This window comes from Vulpes lagopus, chromosome 5 (genome assembly GCF_018345385.1).
Source record: "Vulpes lagopus strain Blue_001 chromosome 5, ASM1834538v1, whole genome shotgun sequence".
Taxonomy (NCBI): domain Eukaryota; kingdom Metazoa; phylum Chordata; class Mammalia; order Carnivora; family Canidae; genus Vulpes; species Vulpes lagopus.
Genome location: NC_054828.1, coordinates 7605061 through 7618594, shown reverse-complemented (window position 1 = coordinate 7618594; position 13534 = coordinate 7605061). Strand labels below are relative to the sequence as shown.

Here is a 13534-nt window from a genome sequence, read left to right as displayed (position 1 = left end):
CTAAACCGTTTCTGGCAGCGTCCCTTATTAAATTTCTTGAAGGTAGGGGTGCCTGGGTGGCTCAGCGGTTGAGTGTCTGCCTTCAGCTTAGGGCGTGATCCTGTAGTTCTGCGATCTAGTCCCCTATCGGGCTCCGGCTCCCTGCATGGAGTCTTCTTCTCCCTCTACCTCCTGTGTCTCTCATGAATAAAATCTTTAAAAAAAAAAATTCTTGAAGGCAGAGATTATATTTTAATTCTACTTTTGACCCTCAATATACCTCAATTAATCAAGTGTTTGTTGATTCAAACCAAAGCTCTGACAAGTAGTCAAAAGACGATGATTTTTTTCCCCTTGGCTTTGCTCTTAAAAATTTCAGTGTAACCTGGGCCAAGCCCCTGCATTCCTAAGGACTCAAAACCTGTTTCACTTTCATAATGTCAAAGACCACTTGACAGAAGTCTCAAATTATGATTGTGCCTCCTTAGGATAACCCGATCACCTTTAGCAGGCAAAAAGTTGATAGTTGTGTGAGGATAAACGGTATGTCAGCATTTGCCTTTATTCTGTGTATTTACTTAAAAAAAAAAGGGAAACATGTTTAAGTATATGTGTACTTCATGAAACAAATCAGCCAAGTTAAGTTCTCTGAACTCATTAATTTGAATACATTTTGTCTCAGTACTTTAACCATTACTGGAAGTCATTTCTTCAGTCCAAATTAAAGTTGAACAGGAAGAAAAAACCGTTAAGTTTCTAAAAACCTTGATGTATCTATAATGAAAGGCGTCAATGGTTTAGAATCCCTTCCAGGAGTAATAAGAGCACAAAGTGCTTGATGAATCCCAATACATCTATGCTGAATCACAAATTCCTGGGTGACTAAAACAAATTCCTAGAGTTAAACTTAAATTGGGACTGTGACTGAGTACCAGAAAAGAAACACCTGCTTTATTAATAAAACAGCAAAAGAAAGGGTTTCCAAGTTCTTAGAAGAAAAATAACATGAACAGGCACCACCTGCTAAGTGTTACAAGATTCAATGCCCACATTGATTGTTCCGAGAGCTCTCCACCACACTGCAGATGTCTCATCAAGGACAGCTGCCATTAGAGCTGCTGCCAAGAACAGGTTTCTCACTGCGGTAGCTTCACAGTCAATTCCTCAAACAGCAGACTGAGATGATATTATTCCTGTTTCAGAAGCTCTCAATGTAGAGAGAACATGGCAATTTGGAAAACAAAGCTTGTTTTTTGAATTCAAGAAAAATCATGACCCAATCTATCAATTTTTCACTGCTATGGTCTGCCAGAGTGCTCTGTGAAGATTCTTTTTCTGTTCCTACCACGTGTCTGGGTAAGAGGAGAGGAAAGGTGGAGAGGGGCCAGCGTACTAACAGGCACTCAGGTGGTGCTCTGCACTACTCCTTCTGTGTTGGCGGTGGTAGGTATCTTTTCTGGCAGCGGCAGCAGCAGCTTGGTGGGAGGAAGAGGCCACCCACCAATCACCTCTTCTTGAAGCCATATTTTTTGCGTTCGTAGAAGAGATCTGTCTTAGAGCTCCCCAAATTGACAATCTTTGGGCAACCATCTCTCTGGAAAACAGGATAGAGAAATTGTTAGAAGTCTTTGACTCTGAACTGAAAGGAATTTAAGATAAAAATAACTTTTGGGGGGATCCCTGGGTGGCGCAGCGGTTTGGCGCCTGCCTTTGGCCCAGGGCGCGATCCTGGAGACCCGGGATCGAATCCCACGTCGGGCTCCCTGCGTGGAGCCTGCTTCTCCCTCTGCCTGTGTCTCTGCCTCTCTCTCTCTCTGTGACTATCATAAAAAAATAAATAAATAAATAAATAATAAATAAATAAATAACTTTTGGATCAATGGGGCTAGCCATTTATTTGCCTTATCCGTCCAGTTATCCTATTCAATCATCAAGAATCTATTATCTAGGGCAACCCCGGTGGCTCAGCCGTTTAGCGCCGCCTTCAGCATGGGGTATGATCCTGGAGATCCAGGATCGGGTCCCCCGTCGGGCTCCCTGCATGGAGCCTGCTTCTGTGTCTCTGCCTCTCTCTTTCTCTGTCATGAATAAATAAAATCTTAAAAAAAAAAAAAAAAGAATCTATTATCTAGAATGTGCCAGGGCCTGTCCTACTCTCTAGCCAGGGTAGCCTGCACTTAGAATGTTGGGTTTCTCACCCACTTTTGTTGCTAATATGATACAGCTGAGGTAGAATTTAACTCTTAAGATATCCAAAGGGTTTTCCTCAAGGGAGAGATAAACTGTTACGATCATCTGTACATCAAGCACTCTAGCTTCCCTCCACTATCTCGACAAAAGGAAGAATAATACCACCAAGGCAAAATACAAAAAACAAAAAAACAAAAACAACTAAAGGCTTTAGGAAATAGTACTTTACATGTTAAATATCAATATGAGAAAACCGGGCTTCATGTGTCCTTACTAACTCACTTAATTTGACACATGGTCTTGGGGGAAGACCACTCCTGTGCTAGAGATGGCTGCTGAAGGTCTATACTCTGATTTGTCATGAAATGTTCCCCTGGCCATTTTGTGAGCTTGAGTGGTTTTAGTGAAGCCCCTGGGGAAGCTGTGTTCTGCAGAAATGATGACTTTTATCAGTTCATCTGGGATGATGGGAGGAAAATTGGGTAAGATGCTACTAGAGAAAACTTTCACAGGTCTGATTTTATTAAACACTGTTATCAATCAAAGGAGGTTGTTCCCTGGGACACTGGGCTTTAGAACAAATTAATTGATCAAATCCTTATTTCTAATTTAGCTGATTTCTCTTTTGGGGGATCAATATCAACACTGTACTAAAACTTCTAAAAACCCACAAAGCCAACACTAACATCTTATTTTCTGGAAAATATAGAGCATATATCACTTTGAGAAGGGCCAACTGAGGAGCTCAGTCTGCTGAGGAAGTCAAGGAGTGGGCCCAGGCCCACCAACAGCTCCCTATGGGAACTCAAGCCATGTACTCCGTATTGAAAATCCTGGTACAGGGATCCCTGGGTGGCGCAGCGGTTTGGCGCCTGCCTTTGGCCCAGGGCGCGATCCTGGAGACCCGGGATCGAATCCCACATCAGGCTCCCGGTGCATGGAGCCTGCTTCTCCCTCCGCCTGTGTCTCTGCCTCTCTCTCTCTCTCTGTGACTATCATAAATAAATAAAAAATTAAAAAAAAAAAAAAAAAAGAAAATCCTGGTACAAATGAGGGAACACCAGCCTCTCACCTGGAAGATGGCCTGATACTAAACACCACAATGCTCTAAGCTCTTTATCTTTAGAGATGCTATGAAATATTGTGCTATAATGATAGCCTGTTTAGGCTTATTATGCCTGACTTGCATGACTATGGGTATATCACTTCTCTTTGGGCTCATACTCCCTAACTGTAAAATAAGTGGACCAGATGAGGTCCATGTTTACAAACTGTAGAGAGCCTGGGTTCATCTTAGGTGCCAAGTGATACAAGGGCCCATCCTCCAAACTGCACTGTTCTGTTCTGACTTTTGATGTTATTAATCTCCTTGCATCTTTTTTTGTCACACATATAATTACTACAATGGTAGAACCTATCTACAGAACTACAAATCAATAAATATTTAAATAATTTCCCTACTTATGAAAACACAAGAACCAATAAATAATGTATTTAGAACAGGGATCCCTGGGTGGCGCAGCAGTTTAGCGCCTGGCTTTGGCCCAGGGCGCGATCCTGGAGACCCGGGATCGAGTCCCACGTCGGGCTCCCGGTGCATGGAGCCTGCTTCTCCCTCTGCCTGTGTCTCTGCCTCTCTCTCTCTCAATCTGTGACTATCATAAAAAAAAAAATATATATATATATATATATATATATTTAGAATAGTGCCTGACATATAATCAGACTTTTATTTTTATTTACTTATTTTTTTAAAAGATTTTATTTATTCATGAGAGATGAAGAGAGAGAGAGGCAGAGACACAGGCAGAGGGAGAAGCAGGCTCCACACAGGGTGCCGGATATGGGACTTGATCCTGGATCTCCAGGATCACGCCTTGGGCTGAAGGCAGACATTCAACCACTGAGCCACCCGACATCCCTTTATTTGTTTTTTTTGTTTTTTTTTTTTAAGATTTTATTTATTTATTCATGAGAGGCAGAGAGAGAGGCAGAGACACAGGCAGAATGAGAAGTAGGCTCCCCACGAAGAGCCGGATATGGGACTAGATCCTGGGATCACACCCTGAGCCAAAGGCAGGCGCTCAACTGCTGAGTCACCCAGGTGTCTCTATAATCAGCCTTTTTTTTTTAAAAAAAAATTTTTTATTTATTTATTAGTGAGAGACAGAGAGAGAGAGAGAGAGGCAGAGACACAGGCAGAGGGAGAAGCAGGCTCCACACAGGGAGCCTGATGTGGGACTCGATCCCGGGTCTCCAGGATAGCGCCCTGGGCCAAAGGCAGGCACTAAACCGCTGCGCCACCCAGGGATCCCGATTTTTTTTATTTTTAAGTAATCTCTACACTCAACGTGGAACTCCAACTTACAATTGAACCCTGAGATTAAGAGTTGCATGCCCTACAAACTAAGCCGCCAGGTACCCCTGCATAAGATATCCCCCCTTTTTGGTAAGATACTTTTTGAAGATAGGACACCACATGTTACAAAAACAGTTGGAAAACCAATGTATTAGATTATGAAAGGGGACGCCTGGGTGGCTCAGCAGTTAAGTGCCTGCCTTCAGCCCAGGACATGATCTTGGAGTCCTAGGATTGAGTCCCACGTTGGGCTCCCTGCATGGAGCCTACTTCTCTCTCTGCCTGTATCTCTGCCTCTCTGTGTCTCTCATGAATAAAAAAGATTACAAAATCTTTGGTTTTTAAGCTATTTTCTCTCACAGACTCACAATATCCTGTTTTCCTGTCTAAATACTCCTGCTTTTTATTTTCTACACATCTCCCAAGGGTTTACTTCTTCCCAAATTCTATCAATGCTGTAGGAGGTGAGGATGTGCTCTTGGCTTTTGTTGAACATGCCTGTGAATGGACAGCATGGAAACGAAGATGGAAGGACTGTTAAAAAAAAAACCTTGGAGGATGCGGCACCTTGCTGGCTCAGTCAGTAGAGCACTGATTCTAACTCTTGATCTCAACTCTTGATCTCAGGATAGTTGAGTTTGAGCTCCACACTAGGTAAAAAGATTTCTTAAAAACAAAAAATCTGGGACACCTGGGCGGCTCAATGGTTGAGCATCTGCCTTTGGCTCAGGGCGTGATCCTGGAGTTCTGGGATCAAGTCCCACATTGGGCTCCCTTCATGGAGCCTGCTTCTCCCTCTGCCATATAGTATTATATGTCCATTGGAAGACCTTCAAGCTCTCAATAAATGTATCCGTGAAATAACAGGGATTGGGGCACCTGGGTGGCCCTGGGACCGAGTCCTGTGTTGGGCTCCTCAGAGGGAGCCTGCTTCTCCCTCTATGTCTCTGCCTTTCTGTATCTCTCATGAATAAAAAAATATCTTATAAAAATACATTAACTTTGAAAAGTACCAAATATCCTTTTTACAAACAGCTCTGCTGTTCACTTAAACAGGGGGAAGAGCAATAGTGAGGTTGTTTGGAGAAGTACTTTAAGTTTGACCACCCATTTTCAAAGGTGATGAAACCATCTTCAACATTACCATGGTTTGTGTTTATCCTCACCCAACAAAATCTGTATTCCTTAGTATTGAATTTCTCTTATTAGAGAGAAAATATAATTTGAATTTTAACTTTTCTCTTTAGGGGGCCAATAATGAAACAAAAGGACATGAGATACGGGGAATTAGACAACCTGTGCTCTAGTCCCGGATCTGCCACTGATTAGCCATGTGACCTTGGCCCAAGCTGCTTAACATCTAGAAGACTTAGTTTTCTCATTTGTATCACAAAGAACTTTTGGAAAAGAATATTCAGCACAGGAACACTTGGATGGCTTGGTGGTTGAGCTCTGCTTTTGGTTCGGAGTGTGATCCTGGAGTTCAGGGATCGCGTCCCACATTGGGCTCCGTGCATGGAGCCGGCTTCTCCTTCTGCTTGTGTCTTTGCCTCTCTGTGTCTCTCATGAATAAATAAAATCTTAAAAAACGTTCAGCACAGTTTGGTGCACACAGCAAGAGACTATAAATGTTAGTGGCTATTCTCCTTATCTTCTGGTGAAGTAAAGAAACTGAGAGTTAAGGGGACGTCAGATCAGTATGAGGCTGCCCTATAAGAAACTATAAATTAGTCTTATGGCAGCAGCGCCCACAGATAGGACTCCTGAGTATTTTTGAAGCTGAAAAACTAAGTGAGAACACCTGTTTAGTTCACTGGTCTAATCCCCTTATAAATTATGAAAACGGCAGTAAGAGGAGTACAATAACTGGGCTTGCTTTGGTTGCAGAAGATTTCTGCCTAGGAAAAAAGTCTTAGGGACTTAATCTACAAGAAGATCTGGAAGGCTGAGAGGCTGGATCATGTCACTGGACTGCTCTGTGTTCCTTGGAAACTATTGCCGAGTATATGTAAGCTAGATGCCATCTCAAGTATCCTCAGAACATTCCTGTACAGTATGAAGTAGGCGGAGTGACGTCTAGAATAATTCTCAGGAAAAGAACAAAGCACTAAGGTCCAAAGTATCAGTTGATGCACCACACGCAAACAAGTCAGACAGTAATTAACATTCATTACGCACTCTGGTTACAAGCTTACTTCAGACAAAAACTCTAGCTACAACCATGAAAAAGTTCAAGAAAATGTTGTCCTCATGGGCTCTGTAGATAGTTTAAGACCTGTTCATACTTTCTTGTCACTGTTGTCACCTTCCCATGGCTTCACTCCTTATAGATTATAAGTACTTGGGCAGCCCCAGTGGCGCAGCAGTTTAGCGCCGCCTGCAGCCCGGGGTGTGATCCTGGAGACCTGGGATCGAGTCCCACGTAGGGCTTCCTGCATAGAGCCTGCTTCTCCCTGCCTGTGTCTCTGCCTTTCTCTCTGAATGAATAAATAAATAAATAAATAAATAAATAAATAAATAAATCATATCATAAAAAAAAAAAAAGATTATAAGTACTTACCAAACACTTCCTATATACCAGATAGTTTCTATGGGGCACTCCTTTGGATGGCTTACAGGGGAAGCACCAAAAATGTGGATAATGCTCATAATACATACCAGGCACTATACCAAGAACTCAGGGAAAAGAGATAAATAACCAAACCAAGGTCCTTTCTCTAAACGAGTGCAACCTAGCTGGTGAATCAGCTAGATAAGGCTATGCTTTGACAGGCAAAGGTAAATGCAAATCAGAGTTCAGGACAGGATGATGTTTAAATCATAAACTGAAATTATGTTTTTGGTATGTCATCTATGACCTTTCTCATCTTCCTAAAAAATCGGAAGACATAGTAGTATAAGAAAACAGTCTCATCTGGCCAGATATGGTCCACTTACTGGGTAGACAGGATCCAAATGCAAATATTTAGACTGCTGAGGGGGCTAGGTGTTTTTACTCAACATGGGTAAAGTGTAATAATGGAGACACCACTAGCTTTAGTCAGACAACTATGCTTGCCACTTATTAGCTGAGTGATAGACTATAAAATGGGGATAACGATTATCCCTACTTAATAAGGTTACTGTGAAGAATAAAGAATGACATCTATAAACTACTTACTCTTTGCACACGGGAACATTGAGAATCATGTCTTTTTTTTTTTAAGATTTTATTTATTTATTCATGAGGGACAGAGAGAGGCAGAGACACAGGCAGAGGGAAAAGCAGGCTCCATGCAGGGAGCCCGACGTAGGACTCGGTCCTCAGTCCCCAGGATCAGGCCCTGGGCTGAAGGTGGTGCTAAACCGCTGAGCCACCCAGGCTGCCCACATGTATTTCTTTTTAAAGATTTATTTATTTTAGAGGGACAGAGCATGCACCTGTGAGCATGGGGAGGGGCAGAGGGACAGAGAACCCTGAAGCCGACTCCCTGTTGAGTGTAGAGCCTGACTCGGGGCTGGATCCCAGGACCCTGAGATCATGACCTGAGCTGAAACCAAGAGTCAGTTGCTCAACCTACTGAATCACCCAGGCACTCCTCATGGATCTTTTCCCTTACCCTAAATTAAGTAACCAGGTACCTACTACTAGCTTAGTGGTACTATTATGACACTTCTTTTTACTGTCATAAGGAGAAGAAAACAAGTGGATTCAAATTCCCCACCCTTCTAAGAAGGCTTCTGCTTCCAACCTAAACAGTAACAGTAAAACTTGCCTTTAGTATAGATCTACAACCCCTCTATCCTGGCATTTGACTGAAGGAATTTTTTAAAAAATTTTATTTATTTATTCATGAGAGATGCAGAGACACAGGCAGAGGGAGAAGCAGGCTCCCCATGGGGAACCTGATGCGGGACTCGATCCCAGGACCCTAGGATCATGACCTGAGCCAAAGGCAGATGCTCAACCAATGAACCACTCAGGTGCCCCCCTCGACTGAAGAAACTGAGCAACAGCCACTGCCACCACACAATGTCAAGGAGCAAAGATGACACGAGACAGAATCACAATTCTGCACTATCAGACCAAAGGCATCCTTTAGCCAGTTAAAGCGGAAATCAACTTAGTTGTCCCAAATTCAGCTGTCACCACAGCCACTCCAGCAATCTTTAATGACAGTAAAGAAAATGACCGAGTAGCTTACATACTACACACTGTGCCAGGACTCACAAAGTGCAGGATGTTGTTTCTGAATATGAATAATCAGAGACATCAAAGGAATAGAGAGCACTCACCAAACTGCTGACGTTGATAAAGATTTGCTTCTTTTGCATTTTAGCCCTTGATGCAAAATAACTGTCTTTTATTGGACTACACCCAGCTCAGCTTACAGAACTTGAGGAAATTATAACCTGGGTGACTACCTGAACACAGTAATCTCCGCAGCCAATAGGAGTTTGCCGTGGTTGGCAAAGAGTTACTAAATAAGAGCAGCAAAGATACACTCACATCCTTCTCCTGAATGGTGCACTCCTTACAATAATAGGCATCAGAGACTCCAGGGCCTCCGCAGATCACACAGCGCCCCTGGTAAGAGCCATAATTACACTCATCACATATGCGCACCAGAGTGCAGGGACGCACGTACGAGTCACAGATCACACATTTGCCATCACCTGTGAAGAACAGAGAATGGAATTATGCTCATCCGCAAGTACCTCAAGTCGACAGGCGAGCCCTTCTGCTATGGGGAAATACACTGGTCTCCGCCCGACAGTGACTTTAGGACCCTCTTTTTTGGTATTACAAAACTCAGCCTACCCAGTGTCCACCCCAATCCCCTCAAGACTGAAGTTAACCAACTAATCTACTGAAAGCTTAGAACATCGCCTCACAGACAAGAAGTCTTTATCATTACCGGAAAGGACTGGGTATGTGTGTTTTGGAGGATGCGGTCAGGCTCTCTCCTGTCCAAACCTAGAGATTTTCTCGAAACCTAAACATAATGTTTATTGCGTGCAAATGAGGAGCGAGGAGGTGGAGAGGGCCTATGGGTGCGGCCTAGTACTCAGTTCACATACTTCCAGGCACATCTACTCAAAGCCCTCTTTGTGGCATTGCTGGAAATGCCCGTTTGCCGGCTCTACACAAGTCGTGAGGGGGAAGGAGTGGGGTGTTTGGGAGGGCGTGTTCCACTCACATTTTTCACACAGTCTTCCGATGGCTGCAAGATCAAAGATGGTAATGAGTATATTAGCATTGGTTTTGACGAAAAAAGGGAAAGATCCACGACTTTGGGGTGGCGACACAGTAGGGACTGCAGTGAGCCCTAAGGGCTCTTACTCATCTTACCCGCATAAACTTCCATCCGAGGCAAACCCACACCCGTATGAGGCCGCCCCCAGGGCTCGGGCAGTCTGAGTTTCTTCGGACCTGACTTTGGCCGCCCGCCTCTGGCTCCCAGGCCCCCGCCCTCTTTGCACACAGCCCACAAACCCGCGCGCTCCCATGCTTCCAACCGTGAGGCGGGAAACCTGGCGCTTCAGAGACAAAACCCTAAGGATGAGATGGGAACCTCTGACCCCCCAGCTCCTAATACAACCCCCACTCAGACAGCCGGGGCAGGACGCTGCCTCACCAACACCAGCCTGCTTGCGGCAAAAAATCAAATCCGGGTGATGTTTAGCCATAGTGCCAACGCAGACCGGTCACCGGAAGCTTAAGGAACTTCCGCCCGACCTTTAACCTCCATTTTCCAGCCTGCCGGTCACCGTGATTGGTCCCCCAAGCTTCTTAAGCCCCGCTCGCTCTCGCGTGATCAAACCTTAAGTTAAAAAGTAGGAGTTTCCGTCTTAGCTTAGGGAGCTAGGTCCTGGCAGGTGCATGAAAGTCATGGAAAAATAAATGCCTTTCCGAGATTTGGATGGAAGACACAACTGAAACTTGCCTTTGAATAACACATCTTTGTGTCCGTTATTTATTTCCACAAGTGTTTTTACGCAGCTCTTTTCCTTTCAGGCCTTCGTTTCTAGCGCGGGAGCTCTGCCCACTGCGGTCGCCCCGCTCCCGCGCCTCTGCGGAGGCCCCGCCTTCGCCGTTACGTGTTTCCCGTCAGGCCACGCCCCTGCCTCAAAGCTATAAATACGCAGTGTCGTACGTCATTTTCACGCGACTTCATCTTTGTCAGTGCACAAAATGGCGCCTTACAGCCTACTGGTGACCCGGCTGCAGGTGAGTGAGCTCAGGGCCCTCTGGGTTCACGAAGGCGGGGTACCTCCTACCGTGCCTGCGGCTGTGGGCGAGGCGAGGCGAGGCGGGCCCGACCTCCCGCCGGCTTTTCATATACCTGTCACGGCCGCGGGCCCAGCGACGGTGCCCGCTCCTCCCGCGCCCGAGGTCAAGGCGTCCCCGGCTCAGCTCTCCTAGCCCTGTCCCCGCCCCGTGGGAAGCGTAGGTCCAAGCAGCGGCGGTCAGGTGAAGAGTGGAGGGGCACCCCTTTCTGAGGACTGCACTCCCCTCTCTTGTAGAGTGTCTTTCCGTTCCTCAAGGTGAGGACAAGGTGACTGGGGGGCGCGGTCGTAGTCGAGGCCGCTAGGCCCAGAATCTGAAGGCCTCACTTCTCTCTGGGCAGCGGAGACTTGCTAGCCGGGTGCATCTACGATTGCCAGGCCTGGAGACTGTAGAAGAGATTAGTACCGCGTTCCATTTTAAGAGGATCCTGCGGAACATATAGCCAAGAATGCCAGGGGACTTTCCTGGCCCAGACGTAGTAAATAGTAATGGTGACAGTAATCTCTCATCTTTGCAAGATTGCAAAACTGTTTAAATTCCTCGTCATGTCATTTGATTCATATTATCATCTGGTCAGATGATAATTTTCATCCGATAAGTGAGGAAACTGCTAGAAAGTAGGTGAAAGTTTGTGCTCTCCTGAGTGTCACCGAAGTGCCGTGGCCTGAACATCTGGTCCGCTTACCCTTTTTTTTTTTTTTCCTTATGTCAGCCTGTCTTCTGTGAGCCAGAATGTGATCCTTGAGCTGACCTTTGTATTTATGAAAGTACCAGTATGGAGTATTTTGAGCTCAGTTAGTTGCTTTTCAATTACTACGTGGGAGGATAAAGAGACTCAACAGTTTGACCTTGACTCTTCTGTTATGGACCATCTAGAAAGTTGACTGTGCTTGCCAGATGGTTTTCTTCACTCCTAACCTGACAACACTAGGAAGGTGTTACATGCAAGGTTTCAATGTCAAGCATTTATTTTGTTAATAAAAATAAAGCAAGCCAATAAAGTAAACATTCTCTGACAACCTTTTACATTTAACTTTGTGAATCTGCTTTGAATCAAGTGGCACAGCTTTGATAATAAAATTCAAGAAGTTATGTGCTATCCTTTTAGGAACGTGTTACTAAGGGGTTTTTCGTTTTGTTTTTAAGAGCACATTGCCTTAATTTAGACCATATGGTTTAAAATGATATGATCACTTAAATACTTCTGATCTCACAATTCTGGGCAAAGACAGGAGTTTGCCCTAATTATCTCTTCAGATCTTTTGATACTGTAAGTTAATAATATAGAAATACAGGTAATTGTTTTTTCCTGATCCTGCTGTCCCCACGATGTAGTGAAGTCAGGCAGTATTATGTGATGTTTAAATGATTACAGATTCAATAATCTTGGAAGAGAGGACTGATATCATAGTATTTTTTAACTGAAAAAGGATCTTGGAAAACATGAGTGTTAGACCAGCAAAGAAAGAGATCTGGGCCATAGTTCATACACTATTCTGACTTTGTGACCTTGAGCAAATTACTTTTTTTTTTTTTTTTTTAGCAAATTACTTTTGAATTCTAGTTTTATCATCTGTCAGTTTGGGATGATCTTCATTGACAAATGCTTATTGAGTACTTGGTAATAGGCTTCCATTCAGATTGTTATGAAGTGATGAGAAAAGGAATATTTGTTTATGGTCATTGTATATATAGTCCAACCTTCTCTTTTACAGATGGATAATCCAAGACCTTGAGAGCCTGGGTGACTTCAATAACAGTCAGGATTAAAATCCAGGTGTCCTTGTTCATTCAGCTAAGATGAACAACAGCAGTACACCACACTGCCTCCCTGTCTTAAGCCAGGCTGTCTTAAGTAATGGTCAGCTAACACTGTGCTCTGAGAACCTTGTAAATTTACTTACCTCTTTTGTGTTTGGCTACATTTGAGAAGTGATGGTCCTTCTGGTACTACCAGAACCCTAGCCTTGTGTTCAATTTATTCCTACCTCTTTCACTGCATATTTATTGAGTACCCACTACTTGCTTTGAATACAATGATAAGCAAAGCAGACATTTCCCATTCTCATGGAGCTTCTACTATATCCTAATATATTTTACTGCAGAGGGCCTCTGAGGTCTTTCTCAATCAAAATATTTCTTCTACCCTTGGCTGGACCAAAGGTGAAGGTAAATAATACAGTGATGGCGATTACCACTACCACTAAGAGTAGCTAACATTTACCTTATTGTGTGCCAGTAATCTCACATGATCCTGTGAGATCAGACCTGTCGGCTCTGTCTTGGAGACGAAGGATTAGAGAAGAAATACAGTATGATGGTTAAGAACATGGATTCTGGCATCACACTGTCTAGACTTGAAAGCTGACTCTAATACTCACTTTTGGGCAGGGTACTTGACCCCTCTGCCTGTTTCCTCACCTGTAAGATGCAGATAAGGATAGTACATTTGGCTTATCTAATTACCATATTATAGGTGCAAACTATTTAGAACCTGCCTGTACCTAGTTAGTGCTGTATAATTAAGTAAATTGAAATAAACTTGCCTAGGGCCTTATCAATTGTTAACAGGTATAATTTGAATTTGTACCTTTTTGATTCCAGAGTCTGAGGTCCTAGCACCTGCATTATACTGCTTCCCTTTGACATCAAGACTCAGTCTATCAGCCAGGGTACCATTAATGCTTCATAACCTGAGAACAGATTTCCTTGAGTTGGAAGTGTTCCATTATTTA

At 43.9% G+C, this 13534-nt stretch overlaps 2 protein-coding genes across 3 annotated transcripts in view; one reads left to right on the top strand and one right to left on the bottom strand.

Moving 5' to 3' along the window:
* Nucleotides 1-908: 908 nt before the first annotated feature.
* Nucleotides 909-10291, bottom strand: PHF5A (PHD finger protein 5A). 2 transcript variants are annotated; one of them, XM_041754448.1, is made up of 4 exons: nucleotides 10147-10291; nucleotides 9709-9732; nucleotides 9018-9184; nucleotides 909-1573 (listed from the first exon to the last, which is right to left on the bottom strand). In XM_041754448.1, the coding sequence occupies exons 1-4, from the start codon at nucleotides 10196-10198 to the stop codon at nucleotides 1484-1486; spliced, it is 333 nt and encodes a 110-aa protein (XP_041610382.1). In that variant the 5' UTR covers nucleotides 10199-10291; the 3' UTR covers nucleotides 909-1483. The 2 variants fall into 2 exon arrangements, with proteins under 2 accessions (XP_041610382.1, XP_041610383.1); XM_041754449.1 differs by lacking the exon at nucleotides 10147-10291 and adding an exon at nucleotides 9861-10092.
* Nucleotides 10292-10602: 311 nt separating this feature from the next.
* ACO2 (aconitase 2) overlaps nucleotides 10603-13534 on the top strand; it is a 53427-nt gene continuing 50495 nt past the window's right edge. Inside the window, exon 1 of the mRNA XM_041754444.1 lies at nucleotides 10603-10739. Within this exon, the coding sequence (XP_041610378.1) occupies nucleotides 10704-10739 (36 nt within the window). The 5' untranslated portion in view covers nucleotides 10603-10703. The remainder of the gene's footprint in view (nucleotides 10740-13534) is intronic.